The following is a 21,685-nucleotide window of genomic DNA, read 5'->3' on the forward strand; positions in this document are numbered from 1 at the left end:
TTCTGCCCTGCCTGTCCTTCCTGAACAGTTTATATCCATCCATGACAGTACTCCAGTCATGTGAGTTATCCCACCAAGTCTCTGTTATTCCAATCACATCATAATTCCTTGACTGTGCCAGGACTTCCAGTTCTCCCTGTTTGCTTCTTCATTTGTGTATAGGCACTTGAGATAACTCGCTGGTCGTCTCTCTTTCTCAGTATGAGGCAGGAGCCCTGCCCTCTTGCGCGCTCCTGCTCGTGCTTCCTCCCGGTATCCCACTTCCCCACTTACCTCAGGCCTTTGGTCTCCTTCCCCCGGTGAACCTAGTTCACCTCCACCTCCCACACCACGCCAGTGCAGGGAATCCATCGCCACTGCCTCTTGCTTGGATCCCTCCTGCCACAACCCCAACCAGTCCTCAATTTCCCTGATCCCTTTTCACCATTTGACCTTGATACACTGAATCCCTCATTCACAGCCATCCAGGTGAAAGCAACCACTCTGCCCATTTCCTTAGGCAGCGGTTCTCTCCCAGCACTTTCTCAAATGCAGATTCTCTCACCCCAGTTTCTGCTCCCACAATGACAGTCAGCCCTTGTAGCGTTCAATCAATGAATACTGACGGTCTCTATTTGCTATTCTGATGAATGGAAACATTGTGAATACATCACAGCTCTTTTTTATTCAGTGCTCTGGTAATAAAAATAATACTAATTCTAAAATTACCTGCCCGTTCCCAAGCATGCTGCTATTCTAATATCACATACCATTAAGTTTGCTTACACATAAATGGGGAATAGAAGATTACAGTTAAGTTAATCAGTATGGTCCGTTTAATTATTATTGCACAGCTTGTTCCCAAGATCAAAGCTGTTACCATCTTCTGCAGGATTTTGAACGACGCAGAAATCAGCCATGTTTCCTGCATAGTACTGGCAAGGAAACCTTTGCATACCAGCTACTCCCTTGTGGCGAGATCTAAGCTGCTGTCCTTGATGTTGTGGAGTTCAAGCAGTTCGGCATCTTGTGAGCTTCGCTAGCTGCAAAAGAGAGTCTTCATTATCAGCACAATGTAGTTTGACGCTCTGCCACAGCAAAACAACAGCGGGGGGAGGGGGAGAGAATAGAACCCTGAAGACTATAGGGATAGCACAAAGCTTACAGCCCAAATTCCGCATAAAGGCATGCATTTGCCTTTCCCGTGTGCTATTTTTAAACAGGCTTGTTGTGAAAGAAAGAAAACAGCACTGGTTTTGAAATATTTAAGAGTCACTGTCTTTATTTTGTGCTGAGCTGTGCGAAAGGCTGGTCTTCCCTAATGCTGGTGTAAATCAAGCAGTAAGCTACTAAGGTCAGTGAAGTTACATTTAGTTAAAAGCTGTGAGAAGAGACTTTTTTAAGCTTATGTTTTGACAGCCTTAACATTTCCTTAGCAGGATAGTGTATCATGATCAAATTATTGTCTTCACCCCCACAGGCTTGCATTTTTAAGTACAAATTGATATCCTTGATCTATAGTGTATATTCTATGCTGCAGGTAATATTATTATTCTGTGTTCATATAGACCCAATATTAAAAGAACCCACTTAGCTAAAGGCTAAATCTCACTCCCCTTCCTATTGTGTGTGGCATCCTATTAACTTCACTGCGGTACTTGTGTGAGAAAAGTTAGCAGAATTTGGGCCTAAGGGGTTTAAAATAAGGTTACTGAACTTCATCCCCCCAAAATTAACTTATATGACCTTCTGAATATAGTTTTGCTCAACTAACTGATCAGACTTTTTTGTCCCATTAGGATGTACCCACTAAACTGGTTGCAAAAGCTGTTCCTCTCCCTATGACTGTTCGTGGACACTGGTTCTTGAGCCCAAGAACGGAATATACAGTAGCAGTACAGACGGCATCAAAGCAAGTTGATGGGGATTATGTGGTTTCTGAGTGGAGTGAAATCATAGAGTTTTGTACAGGAGGTAAGATTGCTGGGAAAAGATACAGCACATAGGGACAGAAAGAAAGCAGACATGCTGTATGAAAGGGACTAGCTTCTGTCTGGATCAGCTATTGCGACACAGAATAATTGGCAGCAGTCAGTACCTGTCACATCTGGAAATGGAAGGGTTGGTTTAGGCGGCTTATTTTCTGTTCAAAATGTATAATTCAACGGTGGTTGCTCTTTTGTTGGTGCCTTGTTGGGAAGTGGGGAGGGGGACACCTGGCACACTTCACACACTGTCCTCCTAGTGTACCCGCATACTGAGCAGTTGACCAAACATTGCACTTGGTGGCACTCTGGGTGCGTGGTGAACCAAACTGAAGCAGGGCCATCCTTGCACCTGTCTTTAGCCTCAAGAGCTATGAAGCTTCCTGAAAGTGCTTCTGTTCAGTGTGGCTGCACCCAGCACCCTATAGCCCATAGGCAGTCTGCCTGTGGAAAGCCCCAGAGCACCACCATCTCCACGCCACAGAGCATACATTTGTCTCCTCATTTACTAACACACATCTTCATTGGGATGAAATTCACCCCAGTGTGCAGAGCCTGCCTGTAGGAAAGCCCTGTACTCCTCATTAAGAATTTTAGTGAGTCCTTGTCTGTGCTACCTGCACTGGAGTGAGTTTAACCCTGTATTGGTTGGGCTGTATGAGAACCCTAGTACTTCCTCTGGGGTAGTGTGTTGTGCTACCAGGTTATAGGCACGTGGGAATTAGGGAGCAGTTTCTAATGGAAAATACCATTAGTAGGAGATAATGCTGACAACCCCTTGTGTAAATTATCACGTATCACAGTCATGAGAAGTAGTGTGGTCTGGTGAATGGGGCTTCTGTTCCTGGCTCTGCCACTGACCTGTGGTGTCACTTTGGGGCAGATTTTTGAAGCTCTAATGCCTAAGTCCCAAAAATCTGGCCGTTTGGTGCTCTTTGCCTTCCCACCCTTTGTCTATTTTGTACAAGTCATCAGAATAAGTTTAGACTGTGATTTAGGAGATGATGATGTTTCTTTCTTACTAGCAGATAGTCTTCTCTTCACAGATTATTCAAAAGTTCATCTAACACAGCTTTTGGAAAAAGCTGAAGTGATTGCAGGACGTATGCTTAAGCTTTCTGTTTTTTATCGGAATCAGCACAAAGAATACTTTGATTCTATCAGGTAAGAAACAAACACATGCAAAATTGTCCACATTAATTCCATCTAAGTATTAAAACTATACACAAAAGCAACTCATTTATATAAGTTTGTACAATTCAGTACTGAATCTCAGGAAATAAGTTTTTGGAGTAAAAACTGTGTTTTCACAGCACCTGCTGCAATGAAGTTTCAGGACTGAGCAAGCCTCTAGGCACCATCATAATCTAAAGACTAAGTAATGATGATTGATGATGTACTAGAAACTAAGAATGAGATTTCTAAAGATAGGGGGTGTACAATTTTGCACATACATTTGCCTGCAAGTACTTGATGTATACGTATGCCTCAAGTATCTGCATGTGTACATTGTAATCAAGCATATGCAACCTGAATACTGTCATTTAAACTCAGATCCACAGAGAAACGTAGGTGCTGAAATGGCTACTGGATCGGGCCTCGCAAGTGCAATAGCTAGGAATGCCTACTCTGAGGCTCCTGCAGGGGCTTAGGCTCCTGATTCCCTAAACTAAGTTGGCTGTGCACATGTTCACTGGCAGAAAGCCAGGTGCCTAGGGATTGTTAATGGTGGAAACTCCAGCACATAGGGATTTTAGGTGCCTCCAGGGTTAGGCGGCAGCTGTGCAGGGAGTTTGAGGATCACAGTGGTGTCTAAGAGTTGGACGTAGATGCTGACAGTGGCAGTCAGGCACCTAAGTCTTTTTGTGGATCTATTCCTTATTGACTTTTGAATGCCTTGCTGTGCAACCTTAATGGTCTCTTGATGTGGGTTTTTTGATTAACTTCCACCCATACAATGTATTTGCTTATTTTGTGTAATAGTGCTGAAGTTACAATATTCTTCTGCATAGGCAGCAAATGTAGACAGTTATCCAATCAAAATATAGATGCCATCACCCCCCTATGGTAGAGGTTAGCGTTCAGAATATTGACTGATCATGAAACAGTAAGACACCATGAAGTGGCAAGAATAGTATTCTAGGAGAAAACTGGTTTGGGGGTACATTGCAATCCGCTAAGCAATGCAGTAGAGCCCTGGTTTTGTATTGCCTTTCAGAGTGGTAGAATCTCTGATTACTTGCCTTAAAGAAATTTAAACATGCTTATTTCTTATATTTTAGCATATGTTAAAGATTTTGGGCCTGTGTCAACACTGCATTACCTCAGTTTTACTCAAATGTAACTCAGCTGCTCCAGTTTTCTGCAAGTGTTACTTCACTCAGACTGAGTGCTGGATAAGGCCTTCTGAGTCCTGTAATAAGAGCACATCATCCTTTTGGAATGCCCAGGTTTACATGATCCTCATACCTACTGGGTGGGGTCACATGGGTGAATCTGTCACAGCTCACAGTATGTGCGCATTTGAGTTCACAGAGCTTTGAAAGCTCTGAAGGTAGCCAGATACACCCCTGCTGAGCCCAGCCACCATCACCTGGATCCCCTGCAGAGTCCCATTGCCCCTGAACCCCACAACGAGCCCCTGCACATCCATATCTCCCACTGAGCTGCCCACACACAGAAACCTCTCACCCCATGCCTGGATCCCTCCGCACTTGGATCCTGCTGGGCTGAGCCTGCCTACCCACATCTGGTGCGCTTGGCACAGAAAGGCAGGGCCCCAGGGTGTTTCTGGGGCAGGCCAAGCCCTTACACTGTGGCTGGGTCAGGTGCAGCCTCACTACTGAGTCCCTGTACTGGGGAAGGTGGGGACTTCAGGGTGATCTCCCACCTCAATGCAGCCAATGGCCTGTGCTCCCCACTGCCATGCTGGAGCCACATTTATTTCTAGACAAACAACATTTGCAGAATTTGGGTGCATAATTCCCTCAGGAGTATAGAATACATGAAGATGTTCAGAAACAGGCAAATTCAGGGTCTTTTAACAGTTGGCAAAGAATTTCTGTCTCAAAAGGTACTATGTTGTGCTCTAGACTAAGCTGTTGGTGACCACTGAACCTGGCAACAACGTTTTAAAAAACAAATCATTCCATCACGTGTAACCGTTCAACTAGCATTCCCTGCCTCAAAGTGTTGTTTTGCCTTATGATTCAGAAGACCTCTGATGGGCTCCATGGGTTTTTAAGTAGTAAACAGTAGTGCACAGAGTGATGCATTTAGAGTGGGAGGGTTCCGATGGGTGTCTCAAGAGAGCGTACAAGACCTTGGCCTGTTTACTAGGTAAACTTTGATCCTGCAACACCCTTACAGGTTGGTTTTTTTTAATGTGGCATATAATTAACGTACACTTTAATCATGACTGCTTCCTTTAAAGAAAGTATCAACTCCCTAGCGAATACTAACAATTAGCGTAATCGGCCACTGGATGTCAGTATCTTGTCACAGAAATACAGCTTCAAGCACATTTTTCAGGTTGCAGCGAAGGTGACCTTTATCTTTTTTTTTGGAATTTGTTTGAAAAGGAGAATAAGTTGCTATGAATTAGGCCCTATCTTCCCAGAGCATTACTTCTGCAACGATAAAGATGGTGGTCTTGATTGGGTCAGAAAGCTTCTGAAGTTTGCCTCACAGCTATATGAAAAATTGTAGTTGGAAGAAGGTATATGATTAGAAATGGTAAGAATTCTCAGGTGCTAGCACTATAGGTGATAAAGCCATTGTTCCATAAGCCACTTAAAACCATCTTTGGACAGCTAGTATATTTACCAGGATCAGGGTTAACAATTGTCTTACAAAGTAACTATGTAAGAAACACTGCTTCTGTTGAAATTAGTAGCATAGCTCCCATTCCCTTCAGTAGCAGCAAGGACTAAACCTGCATTCCATGAGCATATAAAAAATGAAGCAGCCTATTGTTATAGTTTAGCTGAAAACAAGAATTTGTAGTCAGATTTACCGTGGACTGTCGCAAAAAATAAAAATTCACCCCACCCCACCCCTGAAACTACAGTATGCCAAAGCAGTGAGCAACCGGTACGAGTCGTCTGTTAGCCTGTTGGGTAGTTCAATTTTTACAAGCAAACAAATTTTTTCCTGTGCTGGTTCCAGATAAATCCGATGCTGGGTTTGCCTGATGTTTAAATTCCTTACAAGAGTACAGCTGCCATTGAATTCAAAGGGAGTTTTGTATGTGCCGTATTGGGCGCTAGCTATGGCAGGTGGGCACTAGTCTAAGGTAGTGCACATGCAGATGTATTTGCCTGGCTGAAAACAAAATTTTCTCACAAAGGCTGTGTGATGGGTTTGGTCACAGATACCCCCTTGGGGCTGTCACCTGATGTGCTGAAATTACCTCTGAGCCTGTTGGCCCTGCCAGCTTGGGACTTCCAGAACCCTGTTTTGTTGAGCCAGACACACTAGCCTGCTGCAAGACAGACCCAGGGTCTAGTCCACACCCCCAAAGCTGCAGACTTGACTGAAAACAGCTCAGCAGGTCACCTAGCTCTAGCACCCAGACCTCAGTGTATAAGATCTGTATGAGCTTTATACACTGTATAAAGCTTATACTCCACCCAGTAGGTCTGAGGATCAGGTGTGCAGCCCTTTCCTGGACAAATTGTGCATCAATTTCCATTTGTCTCCCCTCAAGACTGTCACTCAGTGAGCTGGGATACCACTGAGAATAACCCTCCTGCCAGAACAGGTGCCCCTCCACTCCTGTCTTGCTGAGTTAGACACTCCCTCAGCTCCATCACAGACCCAGAGGTTAGGCCATACCTCTCTGCAGTTCACTGAGATTCACTCAGGGGCTTCTCAGTTAACAGGGACTTTCCCAGTGTTCAGCCTTCAGCTACATCAAGTCAGTCAGCCATTCTGTTTGTCCTTATACTTAGAGTGTGTGACTGAAAAGCGCTCACGTGATATTTATAGCACAGTGGCATTGGAGCTTCACTTGCTACCACCAGCCTGAGAAACAGCTCATGCCCCACACTACCAGATGATGGCCTGACTTGAGCATGGCGTTCTTAACACAAGCAATTTTCGTTGGTGAATTAATGTTAGAAAGCTTTCTGAAAACTGTTTTAAGACTGGTCAATTTGCATGAAGGGATGATGGCGGTTTAGCACACCAGATAGGTGGCAAGAGTTCTGTGAAATGTAAAGGAGTAGGTGGACATGAGACCTGGGATGGAATTGTCTTGTGGTTGAGACTTAATAGCCTACAACCAAGGCAGAAAACGAAAGGAAATCAGTCATAGCTTTGACAAGAGAAGTGACCTAACCCAAGTGGTGATAGTAAAATATTTTTTCTAGATATGAGGGTGCTGAAGATTCATTGCACTTTGAAAGCATTTAGGCAAACAGAAAGTGTGATACACCCTGGACATGTTTGTGTACATATGTGTATATATATAAAAAGTCTGTGCACTTCACTAACAGTTGAACTGCAATGCAAAAGGGATCGGATTTGTGTATTTTTGGGTTTAGGATAATTACACTTGGAAAGAACTAAATTATATCTCGTCTTGGGCCCAGTCCTGCTTCCACTGAAGTCAATGGCAGCCAAATGGGGCCATGTATTAGCAATGTGGAGAGAAAGATTCTTTAGAAGAAAATGAAATGGGGTCTTAGTGGGGCCAAAACTGATTAATTCTCCTCAAATTTATTAGACTGAGATTATCATCTTATTATCACCACTTCTAACTTCCAGAGCTGCACAAGCAGGACTCCACAGTGGTTAAGCACAAAATCTGTGAAGACCTATTTAAATAAAACAGAGAGACTGTTTGTGTCCGCTTAAATTACTCCCGATCGTGTAAGTAGGAGCAGAGTAAGCCGCAGGTTTTGGAGGGCATGTGGGTATTCCCCTGCCGTAGTGTCACTGGAAAAAAAAAGGGGGGGGGGAACTAGCTATCATGTGAATTTGTGTACAGCATCCACTGAAAACATTAAAAAATATATTAATTTGTAACTTTCAATGTAGACTTAAAATCCCACTGTTGTTACAGTTGCTGAGGAAAAATATGGTGGGTGGGGTTTCCTGTACTGTTTTTGCCTCGTCATCCACACAACTCACCTCCAGAAGCAGAGACAAGATGGAAAAGCAATTCCTTCTCACCCTGGTCATGTCTTCATTTATTTGTCTTTGCTTTCTCTTGAGAGTGGGGTGGCGTTAACCTTATTTTTCAGATGACTGGCTTCTCTTTGTGTCCCTTGTGACACGGTGGTAGTCCTATAAGTAATCAAACTTGTGCTCTTCACTGCAAAACAAACAATAATAGTCATTCATTTTTAGAGACCAACATGGAAATGCAATGCAGCTTTCTGTCAAGGATAACAGTGGTAGCCATGGCTCTCCAATCAGTGGGAAGTTGGAAGGCATCTTCTTTAGCTGCAACACTGAGTTTAACACGGGGAAGCCACCACAAGATTCACCTTATGGAAGATACAGGTTTGAGATTGCAGCTGAAAAACTTTTCAATCCAAATACTAACTTGTACTTTGGGGACTTCTACTGCATGTACACAGCTTATCACTATGTCATTCTTGTTATTGCCCCTGTTGGGTCACCAGGAGATGAATTCTGTAAGCAGCGCCTTCCTCAGCTAAATTCAGAGGATAATAAATTTCTGACCTGCACCGAAGAAGATGGCATCATGGTTTATCACCATGCCCAGGATGTTATTTTAGAAGTAATTTACACTGATCCTGTGGATCTTTCCCTCGGCACAGTTGCAGAAATTACTGGTCATCAGCTAATGAGCTCGTCTACTGCAAATGCAAAAAAAGATCCCAGTTGCAAGACCTGCAACATCAGTGTTGGACGTTAATCCCTACCCCAATATATAGGAGCCTTTGAACCTCTGTTGTCCATTTCCATTGTCAGACGTTCTCTTCAGAAGCATGCACATGCTGCTGTCACCAAAAGCAAACACCAGTTTTTCAAATTCATTAATAGCATTTTTAGTATAACTTTCCTCCTTCCTTCTAATAGTTTATAGCATTAGGGGAACAGAAGTCCTGGATTTTCTTTCTGACAACATTTACACCTAGATGCTGCAATTTTTGTTTGTTTGTTTGTTCCTGACCAAACATAACAAAAACCTATATAAACCGCTTTAGCAAAATAAAAATAATGGCTTATAATGGTGTTTAAATATGCATTTATTTTAATCTACTGAACAAACACTGGGATAACTCTCCAAACAGCATGAAAGGTTGTAATTGCAGCATGATTTAAATCTCGAAGCCTAGAAATGTCAGCACTTCCAACTTGTTGTTTGACAGTGTTATTTATATTAGCTAACTGGAAACAAAAATTGTGTTTAAACATCATAAATATAATAGAAAAATATTTTATTTGTACTGTTGTATAAAATATTATACAATCATATAGAATATATAGAGTACATTTTAATAGCAATTGTATACATGTCATGAAACCATTTTCCCTTATCAAAGATGTAGTTTGTAAACTTCAAATAGTTGTGTATCTGTTCCTGTTGCTCTTAGATTACTTTAATTAAACAGATTTAGAAAGGAGATCATTCTGATTCATAAAAGTTATAAATTGTCAAGTCAATACAGTGAAACAGCAAACCTCATAGAAATAAAAAAAAAAAATCCATATTGTGTAGTGGTCACACTTTTTCCTCCAAACCATTTGAAAATGTGTACTACTTAAAATCATGCTGAAACATTACATACAATAAAAATACAAACGTGGTTGGTATAGAATAGACTTCAGAAAATGAACATTTCCTTAAGATAGCAAAACAGGTGGTTTATATGCAGTTAATACAAAATAGCAATTTAAACAAAACACTAAACATGATGCAACAATTTCCCTTTCAAGCTCTTCCTTCATGTTTGGTTTAGACATTTTCCCATTATATGTCTTTGATTTGTAATGAAAAATACAAAATGCTGACAATCCTTCTGTGAAATATTGCACTTTACTCAGAAATGATCTATCTATCACAAGAGTGAGGAAAATCCCTTTACATTACAAAGTGGGGTGGGCTGAAGGATGTATAATTCCAACAGAAAAATATTTTTGTAGTCTTACTTTTAGGAAGCAAGGCAGCCAGAGTTCCTCATCTCACAACGATGACTTTCAATTATATACTGCATACATTTATCTATCCAAAATATCTTGTCAGAATACAATAAACTATTCTCCTCATTATTTTAATATAGATATCTAACACAGGAAATACTTTAACATTTTACAAAGTGCATGCTTCCAAACAAGCTTTGGTAGTCAGAAAAGCAAAATTTTATAGCATCAGGCAAAATAAAGTGCTAAGTTTAATACAGAACTAAAAATCAGCATGTATGATCAATTTATTTTACTGAATTTTGTTTAGGGTACTATAAAAGTACTGCCAACCATATTTAACAGGCCAGCACCTAGTGCCTTTACATTGTCTTATACTCCCTTTGGCAAACCTGAAACAAGCATTCCTTCCCTAACCACTGAGTCCTTGTTGCTTTGCCAAATAGATGTTTTCTCATTTGCAAAAAATGTGATTGCATTTGGCAGTTATTTTACCACTTTCTTTTTCTCCAGCAGCCTCAATTTACTCAACTCCAAGAATTCAGGGCCCAATTTTGTCCATGTATATGCACCTCTCTTTGAAGCCAATGGGAATTGCACCTATGTATCTAAGGGTAGAATTTGATCTACAGGTTTTTAGTTAACATATGATGTTCTAAGTTGTTTTGCCTACAGAAATAGTGGATTATACTGCTTTTGAGCGAGACAGAGTGGTGGATTTCTGATTACTTTTAGAATCTGGAGGGCATGCCCTAATGGTTTATAAATGTTAAGATAAAGCGGGTTAGACTAAGGGCCAAAACAACTTTACAGTGTCCCTTTAACTTCTAACATTATCATAGTGCACTTCAAGGCTATTCCAAAAGGAAAAATATAGTTCACTCCCTCCCGTTTACATACTCTTACACACATTGCCATCCTCTCCTAGTCTCAGTTAATAAGATTATTAAAGTGCATCAGATTCTCCGTGTATCTAATAACTGTGCAGAAAGACCCAGACCTGTACAATTATTTTTGTTTGTTTTGGTTTTTGCTAGCAAACACTAGCTATGTATTTCATTGACTTCAAATTCCTTTAGAGACATCATGCTTAGTGATGAGAACCTCTAAAAGCCTGAGTTTGGCTTTCGTGTGCTTGTATTCAGAGTACTCTTCAGCCATAGGTATGCGATCTTCCTTTTGCGGACTCCTGAAACAGTCAAACAGAGCTCTGTCATTTTATGACACAGAAGAAAAATGAGGTTTAAAATGATTTCTGCTGTGATTTTTTTTTTACATTTTTTTCTAATTTTAGATGCCCATAGACATATGAAAAGAGCACACTATTGTGAAGTAGGATTATAGGAATGGCAATTAAAATACTGAATTCTGAGGTTTAGATTATACAAGGTAATCACATTTCTTGTCAACTGTGTAAGTAATAATTACTTCACTCCAAAATATGCAGATATGTTGTTGTACAGGATTATGGAAAATATAACTACCATGGTACTACACTATGGTTTTCTTTTTGAACTATATATAGGCTAGCCCCAATACTCAGGGAAATCCGTGGAAAAGCTCCCATTGATCAAAGGGCATTGGACTGAGCCCATAGAGTCTAAGACCATACACGTTCTTTCATCACAATAGGAAATCATCCTGACCTACCTGAGATCACTCAAGGAGTTAAAGTTGTTTTCATTCAGGACTTGTCATGAATTCAGTAGCATTTAAGCAGATTGAACAATTTAAATATTATACCCTCACACATTGCTCCTCTTAAGATGAGCAATATTGTGATGTGAAAGTGTGAGGAGGCCACATTTTTGAAAAATCTGAATGAAAGCTCACCTTATTTTAGGTATAATCTGGAATTTACCAATAAACCCCCAAAAAACACCCTCCTCCGCCAAAAAACAAAAACAGAAAAAAACCTCATCGGTAAGGTCTGTGTTATAAACAACAAAATGGCTCCTCTCTGCTCATAGGGACTAATCCAAAGCCCACTGAATTCAGTGGAAAGACTATTGATGTCAATGAGCTTTGGATCAGGCCCACACTACCTGCACCTTTGGCCACACCTAGCCCGTTTAAGAAAGGGGAGGGGTGGGACAGAGCTGCCTGCCACCAGCATACCAGTCATGGTAAAAAGTCTCCAGGAAAATGACATTTCAACTTTACATTTATCAAAAAGCACTATATGTATTTGTCTGCATATGAATTCTGTAAATCAGGAGATCCTAATAGTACATTTGTGGCAAACACAGCTGCTGCTGGGCTAGCCCAACCCCTGACTAGGGGGTCACATTGCTCCTTCTGTCGGTAAGTCTAAGGAAGGAAATTTCTGGACTGATCCTCTGGCAGAGTTCCCTGTGGATCTTTGCCCTCTCACAGGATATGTTATGGGGGCTATCCTAAACCTGGAAGAACTTCAAGGATCTGCATAGATCCTGGAGGAATTGTCAGAGCAAAAAATCATCTCCATAGAGACCCGATGCCTCCACGGTGCTCCCAGCAGTCTCCTTCCAATCCTGGGCTGTAGCTACCCTTGGGACTCTGAAAGCACAAAAGATAACACAGTCCTATCCCCTCCCTCCCCCCAGCCCAATTACTACAGGTAAGTCCCTGCTGCCTAAGAATATGTTCTTTAATGGAAACATAAACATCTGCTTAAAATACATGAAAGAGGTTTTTGTTTACCTTCCTGTTTGTTTAAAGAACTGTTCCTCAAATTCTCTCAGAGCTTTGCGAAGCCTTTTCTTGTCAGCTCTTGTTTCTCTGAGATGTTCAAGAAGCACAGGCCTACAAAGGAGGTAGAGGAAGTTGAAGCCTATGTGGACTTAGAAATAGTTAAAACATTAGGGCTGGATGTGGCCCTTCAAAATGTGCACAGTGAAAGGTGTCACCTGAGTGCAGAATTAGACCTGTTAAGTTCAAGGAATCCTAAAATTTTCTTCCAAGTCTGATGTAATGGACTTATGACAGCACAAGTGTAAATCTACAGCATTTCCTTGCTTTTGGTGTCATTCACACTCCTCTAATAAAGGGAATGCAGAGAATCTATGGAAGGAAGCAATAAAACACTCCGACCCTAATCCTGTGGGTACCCTTAGTTCTATGTGGAGTTCATGGTGTTCAGCATCTCACAGGAAACACTTGGCACCTTACAGTTTCAGGCCCGTAAGTAAAAAAGGGGATACACGATTAGCAGCATAGGACCTGATCCTGCAAACACCATCAAATGCAGTGCTGTTTATTGTGAGTCAATGGAACTGCAGACTGTAGTAAGAACTACGCTGGGCAGCGTTTGCAGGATAAGGTCCTTAGGCAGAAGATAAAACACTTTCAGAATATGTCCGAAAAGATACTGTTCCATAATAATGTGATGCGCTAAGAAATCTCAGCAGCACTTCTCCATGCTGCATCATTTACACAGTGAGAGTTCCACAGAACAATATACATTCTTTTTATCTTCACTCACTTAATAGGACCTAACTGCCTTTATTCATGTCTCTGACTCTCAGGTGACAATCAAAACACATGGGAAATATAAGGAATAGTATAAGATACAGTAATTCCTCACTTAAAGTTGTGCCGGTTAACGTTTCGTTGTTACGTTGCTGATCAATTAGGGAACAATGCTCCCTTATAACGTTGTTTGGCAGCCACCTGCTTTGTCCACTACTTGCTGGAAGAGCAGCCCATTGCAGCTAGCTGGTGGGGGCTCGGAACCAGGGCGGACCAGCAGCTCCCCGCTCCCCTAAGTTCCCTGTACAGCAGCTGCCCAGCAGGCTACCAATTGCCGGCTTGTTCAGCTGTCCCTCCCCCCACTGCCGTGTGCTGCTCCTGCCCTCTGCCTTGGAGCTGCTCCCAGAGACTCCTGCTTGCTGTGGGGAGGGGAGAGAGAGGGGGTGGCTAATATCAGGGTGTCCCCCTCCCCCTTGCTTCTGATCCCATTTACCCCTTCTCCATATAGAGCAGGGTGGGAACTGGACAGGGCTTAGGATGGAGAGAGCTTGCTGGCAGTAGCTGCTATCTCAACTTTCTGATCTTTTTAAAGGCAATGTACTTAAAAGAGGCAGTGCACATCTCTCTCTGTCTCTGTCTGCCATGCTGTCTCCCCTCCCTCAATTCGTGCTGCCTTGCAGAGTGAGGTTACATTAACAATGTGTTAACCCTTGAGGGCTTAGCCGAAAGCTAGTTCATTATTCAGCAGTAAGGCATTCCCTGGGAAATATCCCACCCTCTTCCACCCTCTAACTTCACCACCTCAACCAAATTTTACAATCATCATTGCTGTGTACAGTATTAAATTGTTTAAAACTTATACTGTGTGTGTGTGTTTGTGTTTTGTCTGGTGAACAAAATTTCCCTGGAACCTAACCCCCCATTTTTACATTAATTCTTATGGGGAAATTGGATGTGCTTAACATCGTTTCGCTTAAAGTCGCATTTTTCAGGAACATAACTACAGCGTTAAGCGAGGAGTTACTGTATGAGACCACATTCATCCGTAGGGTTTGTTTTCATCAGTGAGCACCAGGGCTGAATGATATCAGCACACGTGTATTCCCACAACTAAACAACTTGACCATAAACTGCCCTTTTCACAGAAATACAAAACATAAGATTCCAAATCACTGTTTCTATCACTTATAGGAGTTTGTTGACCACCCTTGTTGACAACAATAATTTTCTTCAATAAAGATATAGATAGAATTATGTTAACACGTAGTGAAAATACATGAACAATTATACCAGGCCAGACCATGAATTTACAATAATTCTTACAGTCTACTATTGTACGTTTTAGAAATGTGATAATATAATCCAGATTCTTCAGTTGAAAAGGTGTCCTCTTTCACACCAGCGACACTACAGTTGTGAAATATGAAATGTAACCAATACAACTGCAATATATAAATGAAAAAAAAAACTAGCCTGGTTGGTCAAGCCACCACTAATACTGAAGCCTCCTCATCCAACGTGTGTTTTTCCACAAATACCTTTTAAGAAACTAAGTAGATAAATGTCTAAACTTTCTGACAAAAATAGGTAAGTCGACAAATCATTTATATTATGTCATCATGTGGGCTCTACCTATTGGGGGGAGGGATAGCTCAGTGGTTTGAGCATTGGCCTGCTAAACCCAGGGTTGTGAGTTCAATCCTTGAGGGGGCCATTTAGGGATCTGGGGCAAAAATTGGGGATTGGTCCTGCTTTGAGCAGGGGGTTGGACTAGATGACCTCCTGAGGTCCCTTCCAACCCTGATATTCTATGATTCCGTTGCATATATCATTCTCTCTCATATATGTATATTTCCCTGCCTCTCTCCTTCTGGATTTAGGCAGTTCTCTCTAGAGCTGTCTGAATTACACGAAGAGTGGCAAAGCACAGGTAAGTTGATCACATAAATATCCTGTCTCTGCTTTCTCTCATAAAAAGGATAAAACTCAATCCTTAAGGTCTAGAGCTTCCTGATCCTTGGGAGATTTTGACAGTAAATACAGATCTTGCTGTGACTAGAACATATAAGTGTGTGGTTGGGTTGGTTGTTTTTTTGGGGGGGAGGGGGGCAGAGCGAGAAGATCAGGAAGAAAAATTGCAACGCTCACATTGTGGCCTCATGTAAATTGGACAGAGACAGGGCTGGTTGTTTGATTGCCTTTTTTTCATCCAGAGGTGAAACAATTGCAGGCTCATTCTCCTCATCCGAGCAGCACAGATAGTCATCTACAGGAAGGTTAGATGCCGGACTGGATGATAATTCATGGCTGCTTTGAGAACGGTCTTCATCTGAATCTTCTTCCTCCTGCTTGTAATATGTAACATCATCATCAAATTAGCTGTCTACATACTATTTATTGAAAATACAAGAGGTTACAGGTATTAAAACCAATAGCTAAACACACTTTGAGATTTCTCACTACAACCTCTAGTGGGGCAAATTCCGTTGTAAGGCATTACTTGCCATGACTAAATGTGGCAGAGTCTGGCCCTTACTTCCATAAGTAGCTCTACTAATTACTTACTGTGGATTACTCATACAACAAAACATTTGCAAGAGCATGCTTTTAAATAGGATTTAGGGCATGATCCTGAAACCCTTATTCATTAAACTAGTCCCATTGAAATCAATTAAACTCCCCATGAGTAAGGTTTGCAATGAGAGAGCCCTTTGTTTAATTGTCCGTAAAGTAAACTTGTACCATTTAGTGTCAACAGTTCATAAATTAAAGCTACAATATGCATAAAATAATAATTCTAGAGGTATTTTTAGAGTTACAAATGGTTTTAGCAATCAAAAAAGAATGACCATATTGCAACACATTTTACAGTTGTACTACAGTACAAGAAGATGATGAAATTGTCCACTTCTTAAAAACTGTTATTTATAGATTTTAAAAAATGCATTGACCAAAGTTCATTCAAAGTAACATGAAGGAAGCTTTAAAGAGATTCTGAAGTAATAAGGTTATGGCTGGGATTTTCAAAGGAATCAATGAACCCCATTGAAATTCAATGAGAGTAGGGTGCCTATAACTCCCTGAAGCTCATGTGCAAGTCCCATGCTAACATTACCACAAGATGTGGAACAAGGCTTTGTAATTAGTATTTTCTTTTATAGTGACCAGACAAGCGATTTACAAAGGGCTACTGCAGCTCACATTCAGTGGTACTTCATCCTGCAAGAAGTGCTACTGAAATGGGGAATTCACAAGGTAAAGCACTACCCAGTGAGAGTAAAGGCACCAGTTCTGGACCAGTTCTACCTCATCAATTTTTGACATGTATTTTATATTTTAAAAAAAACAACGTTATTTTTAACAATCAGAATCATATACATGAAAAGCTTTTCTTTCTTTCACACTGGTATAGCATTGATCAAAATGTTATGCTAAGATCTTAATGTGCTAAGTAATAATGAAAGTATTTTCAACAAAGATCAAGGAGGATATATTAACAGTATAATACAGATAGACACAGCTTTCATTTTGTGGTGTAGATTTGTTTGTAATGGTGAAGGTTAAAAGCTGAACTCCCTCATCTGATCCCTTCCCCACCCATGTAAACTGATTGATTCAGAAATTGATGTTTTACATCATGACCTCTGGCATGCTTTGGGGTTGAATCATGTAGGATGTTTACTCCTCTTTAAATATCAACTGGATGATTTGATCAATAAGCATTCTGTAAGCCCGGCATGTGTAAGAGTGATTAGAATGTCACTGAACTGGCATACAAAGCACAATTCAGAATCTCATATAGCTTCTTTACAATAAATACCAATTCTTTCCAACTTACAATTGTTGTAATCAAAGATGGTGTCGAGAGAAGTTGCTTGATAATTCTGTATCTGTCATAAAGAGGCTTCATAAGACTCCTCTCTTGTTTAGTTACCTAAAAAGAAACCGTAATAAAGTACATTCTTCTCAAACACAAGCATTATGGGCCATATTCTGCTCTCATTTATACCAGTGTAGCTAAGGAGAATTTGGTCTGACATGTAATATTGCTTCAGTTAATATTTATGTGTATTTATGGTAACAGTAGCATAATTCATAAAACATCACAGTGTACAATTTGAAAACAAAAGTGTAATGTAATTTTTCTAATGAAAAATATACCAGGTGGAATCTTTGCCTCCTTGAGGCATTCATTTTGGGAAAAGGGTGAACTGGTTACAGTTCCCCTTCTGAAGATGCAGATATTGTTAAAGGAATTAGTTTTCTCTGTTCTCTCTCTAGTTAACCCCTGAGCATCAGATGCACCTAATTTAGGGATAATGCTTTTTTTTTTTTTTTTTTTTTTAGTTTGTGTACTATGAACTCAATCCAACCACAAATACTTACAGCCTATCAAATTGCATAAGTCATGTATAAGGCTATGGATTCTGGTTGTACAACAGGCCATCCTACTCTATTAAAAGAAAGAGTTGGCCAGTCACAGTCGCCCAAAGAGGAAAAAACATACCTAATTTATTTAACTGTGTACGATACCTGCATCTTTGGCAGGGGATTAGACTAGATGACCCAACTCTGTGGTTCTATGATTGCATCATACCTGTTGTAGGGCAACATTGTCAGAAAGAACGAGGAGTACTTGAGGCACCTTAGAGATTAACAAATTTATTTAAGCATAAGCTTTCGTGGGCTAAAGCCCACTTCATCAGGTGCATGCAGTGGAAAATACAGTAGGAAGACACACACAGAGAACATGAAAAAATGGAGGTTGCCACACCAACTCTTAACAAGACCAATCAATTAAGGTGGGCTTTTATCAGCAGGAGAAAAAAAAAAACTTGTGTAGTGATAATCAGGATGGCCCATTTCAAACAGTTGACAAGAAGGTGTGAGTAACAGTAGGGGGAAAATTAGCATGGGGAAATAGTTTTTAGTTAGTGTAATGACTCATCCACTCCCAGTCTTTATTCAAGCCTAATTTAATGGTGTCTAGTTTGCAGATTAATTCCAGTTCCGCTGTTTCTCATTGGAATCTGTTTTTGAAGATTTTGTTGAATAATTGTGACTTTTAGGTCTGTAATTGAGTGTCCAGAGAGGTTGAAGTGTTCTCAGACTGGTTTTGAATTTTATAATTCTTGACATCTGATTTGTGTCCATTTATTCTTTTTACATAGAGACTGTCCGGTTTGGCCAATGTACATGGCAGAGGGGCATAGCTGGCACATGATGGCGCACATCACATTGGTAGACGTGCAGGTGAACGAGCCTCTGATAGTGTGGCTGATGTGATTAGGTCTATGATGGTGTCCCTTGAATAGATATGTGGACAGAGTTGGCATCGGGCTTTGTTGCAAGGATAGGTTCCTGGGTTAGTGTTTTTGTTGTGTGGTTGCTGGTGAGTATTTGCTTCAGGTTGGGGGCTGTCTGTAAGTGAGGACTGGCCTGTCTCCCAAGATCTGTGAGAGTGAGGGATCGTCCATGCTCAAATAAATTTGTTAGTCTCTAAGGTGCCATAAGTACTCCTCGTTCTTTCTGCTGATACAGACTAACACAGCTACCACTCTGAAAATTGTCAGAAAGGAATCACCTGCAAATGAGTTCATCTCCTCCCTGTGCTCCTTAACACCCTATTCTCAAATCCCTGTCAATCCCCACACTGACCATTTAAGCACCCATGGAAGTTGCTGCCACTCTACTGTGTAGAAATCATCTCCACAACTTCATGTGAGTATGAGGGGGCAGAAGTGGAAGGATATGGACAGGCTGCAGGCATGGGAAATAGCCCAGAAATGGAAAGTTATCGAGGTATATGGAGTAAGGAAGAGAGAGCGGCGGAATGCTGCTGTATGCCATCAGCCTGTCTAATCTAATCCAGTTATAGAGTATCTCTAATGTATCCTTCACTGTAGTCTGTGAGTGCTACTTCTACCCTAGCTTGTTGCCCTCTGTAGGGGAAGGTGGGTGCTGTTTTTACTCCCAATCATCACATTCAGTTTCATTGCAGTTGACAGGCCTTCTTGCCCTTGACTTACAAAATGGAGAAAAATATTTTTAAGGCTACAGCCCCTTTTAGCTTCTCCTCTAGCTGACTTTTCAGATAAGGAGGGAAGAGCCATCCCCCTCTCTCATTAAGACATCATCAGACTTTCCCAGCATGCTCACTGGTGACCCCAGTAACATTCCTAAGCCTGCTGTTTTAATAGTAATTAGCAACTTGGCCGTTTTCTTTAGTGTAGTCTTTCACTGCACTCCTGCCTCCACAGTGAAGTTTGTAGAACAGTGACATTTTGTTTATGGCTGATCTTTAGTATTTGCTAAAAATATAAAGGTAAAATCTTATTTCTAACAAGTTGAGTTTCTGAATTTTTTCACTGAATATGTTTTTAATTAGTGTTTTCCATTTTTAAGCAGTTAGTTAGCCTTCAAAGGTAGGTACTTAGAAGTACATTCCTTACATTTGATACAACTGTTTGATACATACAAATGCATGTATTGACTAGATTGTCGGGCTCAACGGGTAGTGATCAATGGCTCCATGTCTAGTTGGCAGCCGGTATCAAGTGGAGTGCCCCAAGGGTCGGTCCTGGGGCCGGTTTTGTTCAATATCTTCATAAACGATCTGGAGGATGGTGTGGATTGCACTCTCAGCAAATTTGCGGATGATACTAAACTGGGAGGAGTGGTAGATACGCTGGAGGGGAGGGATAGGATACAGAAGGACCTAGACAAATTGGAGGATTGGGCCAAAAGAAATCTGATGAGGTTCAATAAGGATAAGTGCAGGGTCCTGCACTTAGGACGGAAGAACCCAATGCACAGCTACAGACTAGGGACCGAATGGCTAGGCAGCAGTTCTGCGGAAAAGGACCTAGGGGTGACAGTGGACGAGAAGCTGGATATGAGTCAGCAGTGTGCCCTTGTTGCCAAGAAGGCCAATGGCATTTTGGGATGTATAAGTAGGGGCATAGCGAGCAGATCGAGGGACGTGATCGTTCCCCTCTATTCGACATTGGTGAGGCCTCATCTGGAGTACTGTGTCCAGTTTTGGGCCCCACACTTCAAGAAGGATGTGGATAATTGGAGAGAGTCCAGCGAAGGGCAACAAAAATGATTAGGGGTCTAGAACACATGACTTATGAGGAGAGGCTGAGGGAGCTGGGATTGTTTAGCCTGCAGAAGAGAAGAATGAGGGGGGATTTGATAGCTGCTTTCAACTACCTGAAAGGGGGTTCCAAAGAGGATGGCTCTAGACTGTTCTCAATGGTAGCAGATGACAGAACGAGGAGTAATGGTCTCAAGTTGCAGTGGGGGAGGTTTAGATTGGATATTAGGAAAAACTTTTTCACTAAGAGGGTGGTGAAACACTGGAATGCGTTACCTAGGGAGGTGGTAGAATCTCCTTCCTTAGAGGTTTTTAAGGTCAGGCTTGACAAATCCCTGGCTGGGATGATTTAACTGGGAATTGGTCCTGCTTCGAGCAGGGGGTTGGACTAGATGACCTTCAGGGGTCCCTTCCAACCCTGATATTCTATGATTCTATGTGTTGTGCTGGTTGCTATGGGCCAAGCTTTCAGAAAGGGACATTCTACATTTGTGTACAGTTCTATATCTATATACGCATAGGCAGTTGCCATTAATGTGCATTCATGGCACAATAACTACTAAGGCTGTATGCCTGCACACACAATAGCTACTAAGGCTGATTTGCCCTTGCAATCGAGTTAACTGTACATATAGACGTAATCACACAATTGTGTAAGGATCTTGGGCCTGCTCTGACAATTTGGCTGTTACCGTTATGAAGTGTAAGATTTTCAGTAACTGTCGTATGGTGGGATAACACTGCTTAGAATGTTTTGCTATCCAATCAGCATGCAGGATTTTCTATTATGATGCTATAATGTTTACTAGGTAATGTTCCATTATAGTGCTGTCTCCAGGTTCTGGTTCTAGCATTACATGGAAGTATTCCTCAATCTATGTTGTGCAGTTGTATGCACATCCTGCAAAAAACCAGCATGGAACACGCAAAGTGAGTTGGTGTAGCAGTTGCCCTTGCAAATCTTTAAAATGATACCTTTGGACTAATTAAATGTAAGCAGTATTTGCTATACTTAGTAAAGGAGATACTGGTTGAAGTTTACCCCGTGCACATG

General features: G+C 41.3%; 2 protein-coding genes across 5 annotated transcripts in view; one reads left to right on the top strand and one right to left on the bottom strand.

The window, feature by feature from the left end:
• The window catches only part of PHYHIPL (phytanoyl-CoA 2-hydroxylase interacting protein like), a 191,829-nt gene extending 182,179 nt beyond the window's left edge, over positions 1–9,650 (top strand). For both annotated transcript variants that reach the window (XM_048856284.2, XM_048856285.2), the window contains 3 exons: positions 1,779–1,953; positions 3,011–3,128; positions 8,319–9,650. In XM_048856284.2, the coding sequence (XP_048712241.2) occupies positions 1,779–1,953; positions 3,011–3,128; positions 8,319–8,853 (828 nt within the window). In that variant the 3' untranslated portion in view covers positions 8,854–9,650. The remainder of the gene's footprint in view (positions 1–1,778; positions 1,954–3,010; positions 3,129–8,318) is intronic.
• Positions 9,363–21,685, bottom strand: part of FAM13C (family with sequence similarity 13 member C) — a 216,625-nt gene continuing 204,302 nt past the window's right edge. For all 3 annotated transcript variants that reach the window (XM_075130810.1, XM_075130808.1, XM_075130809.1), the window contains 4 exons: positions 17,371–17,466; positions 15,681–15,880; positions 12,765–12,866; positions 9,363–11,271 (listed from right to left, as the gene is read on the bottom strand). In XM_075130810.1, the coding sequence (XP_074986911.1) occupies positions 11,148–11,271; positions 12,765–12,866; positions 15,681–15,880; positions 17,371–17,466 (522 nt within the window). In that variant the 3' untranslated portion in view covers positions 9,363–11,147. The remainder of the gene's footprint in view (positions 11,272–12,764; positions 12,867–15,680; positions 15,881–17,370; positions 17,467–21,685) is intronic.

Source organism: Caretta caretta, chromosome 7 (genome assembly GCF_965140235.1).
Source record: "Caretta caretta isolate rCarCar2 chromosome 7, rCarCar1.hap1, whole genome shotgun sequence".
NCBI lineage: Eukaryota > Metazoa > Chordata > Testudines > Cheloniidae > Caretta > Caretta caretta.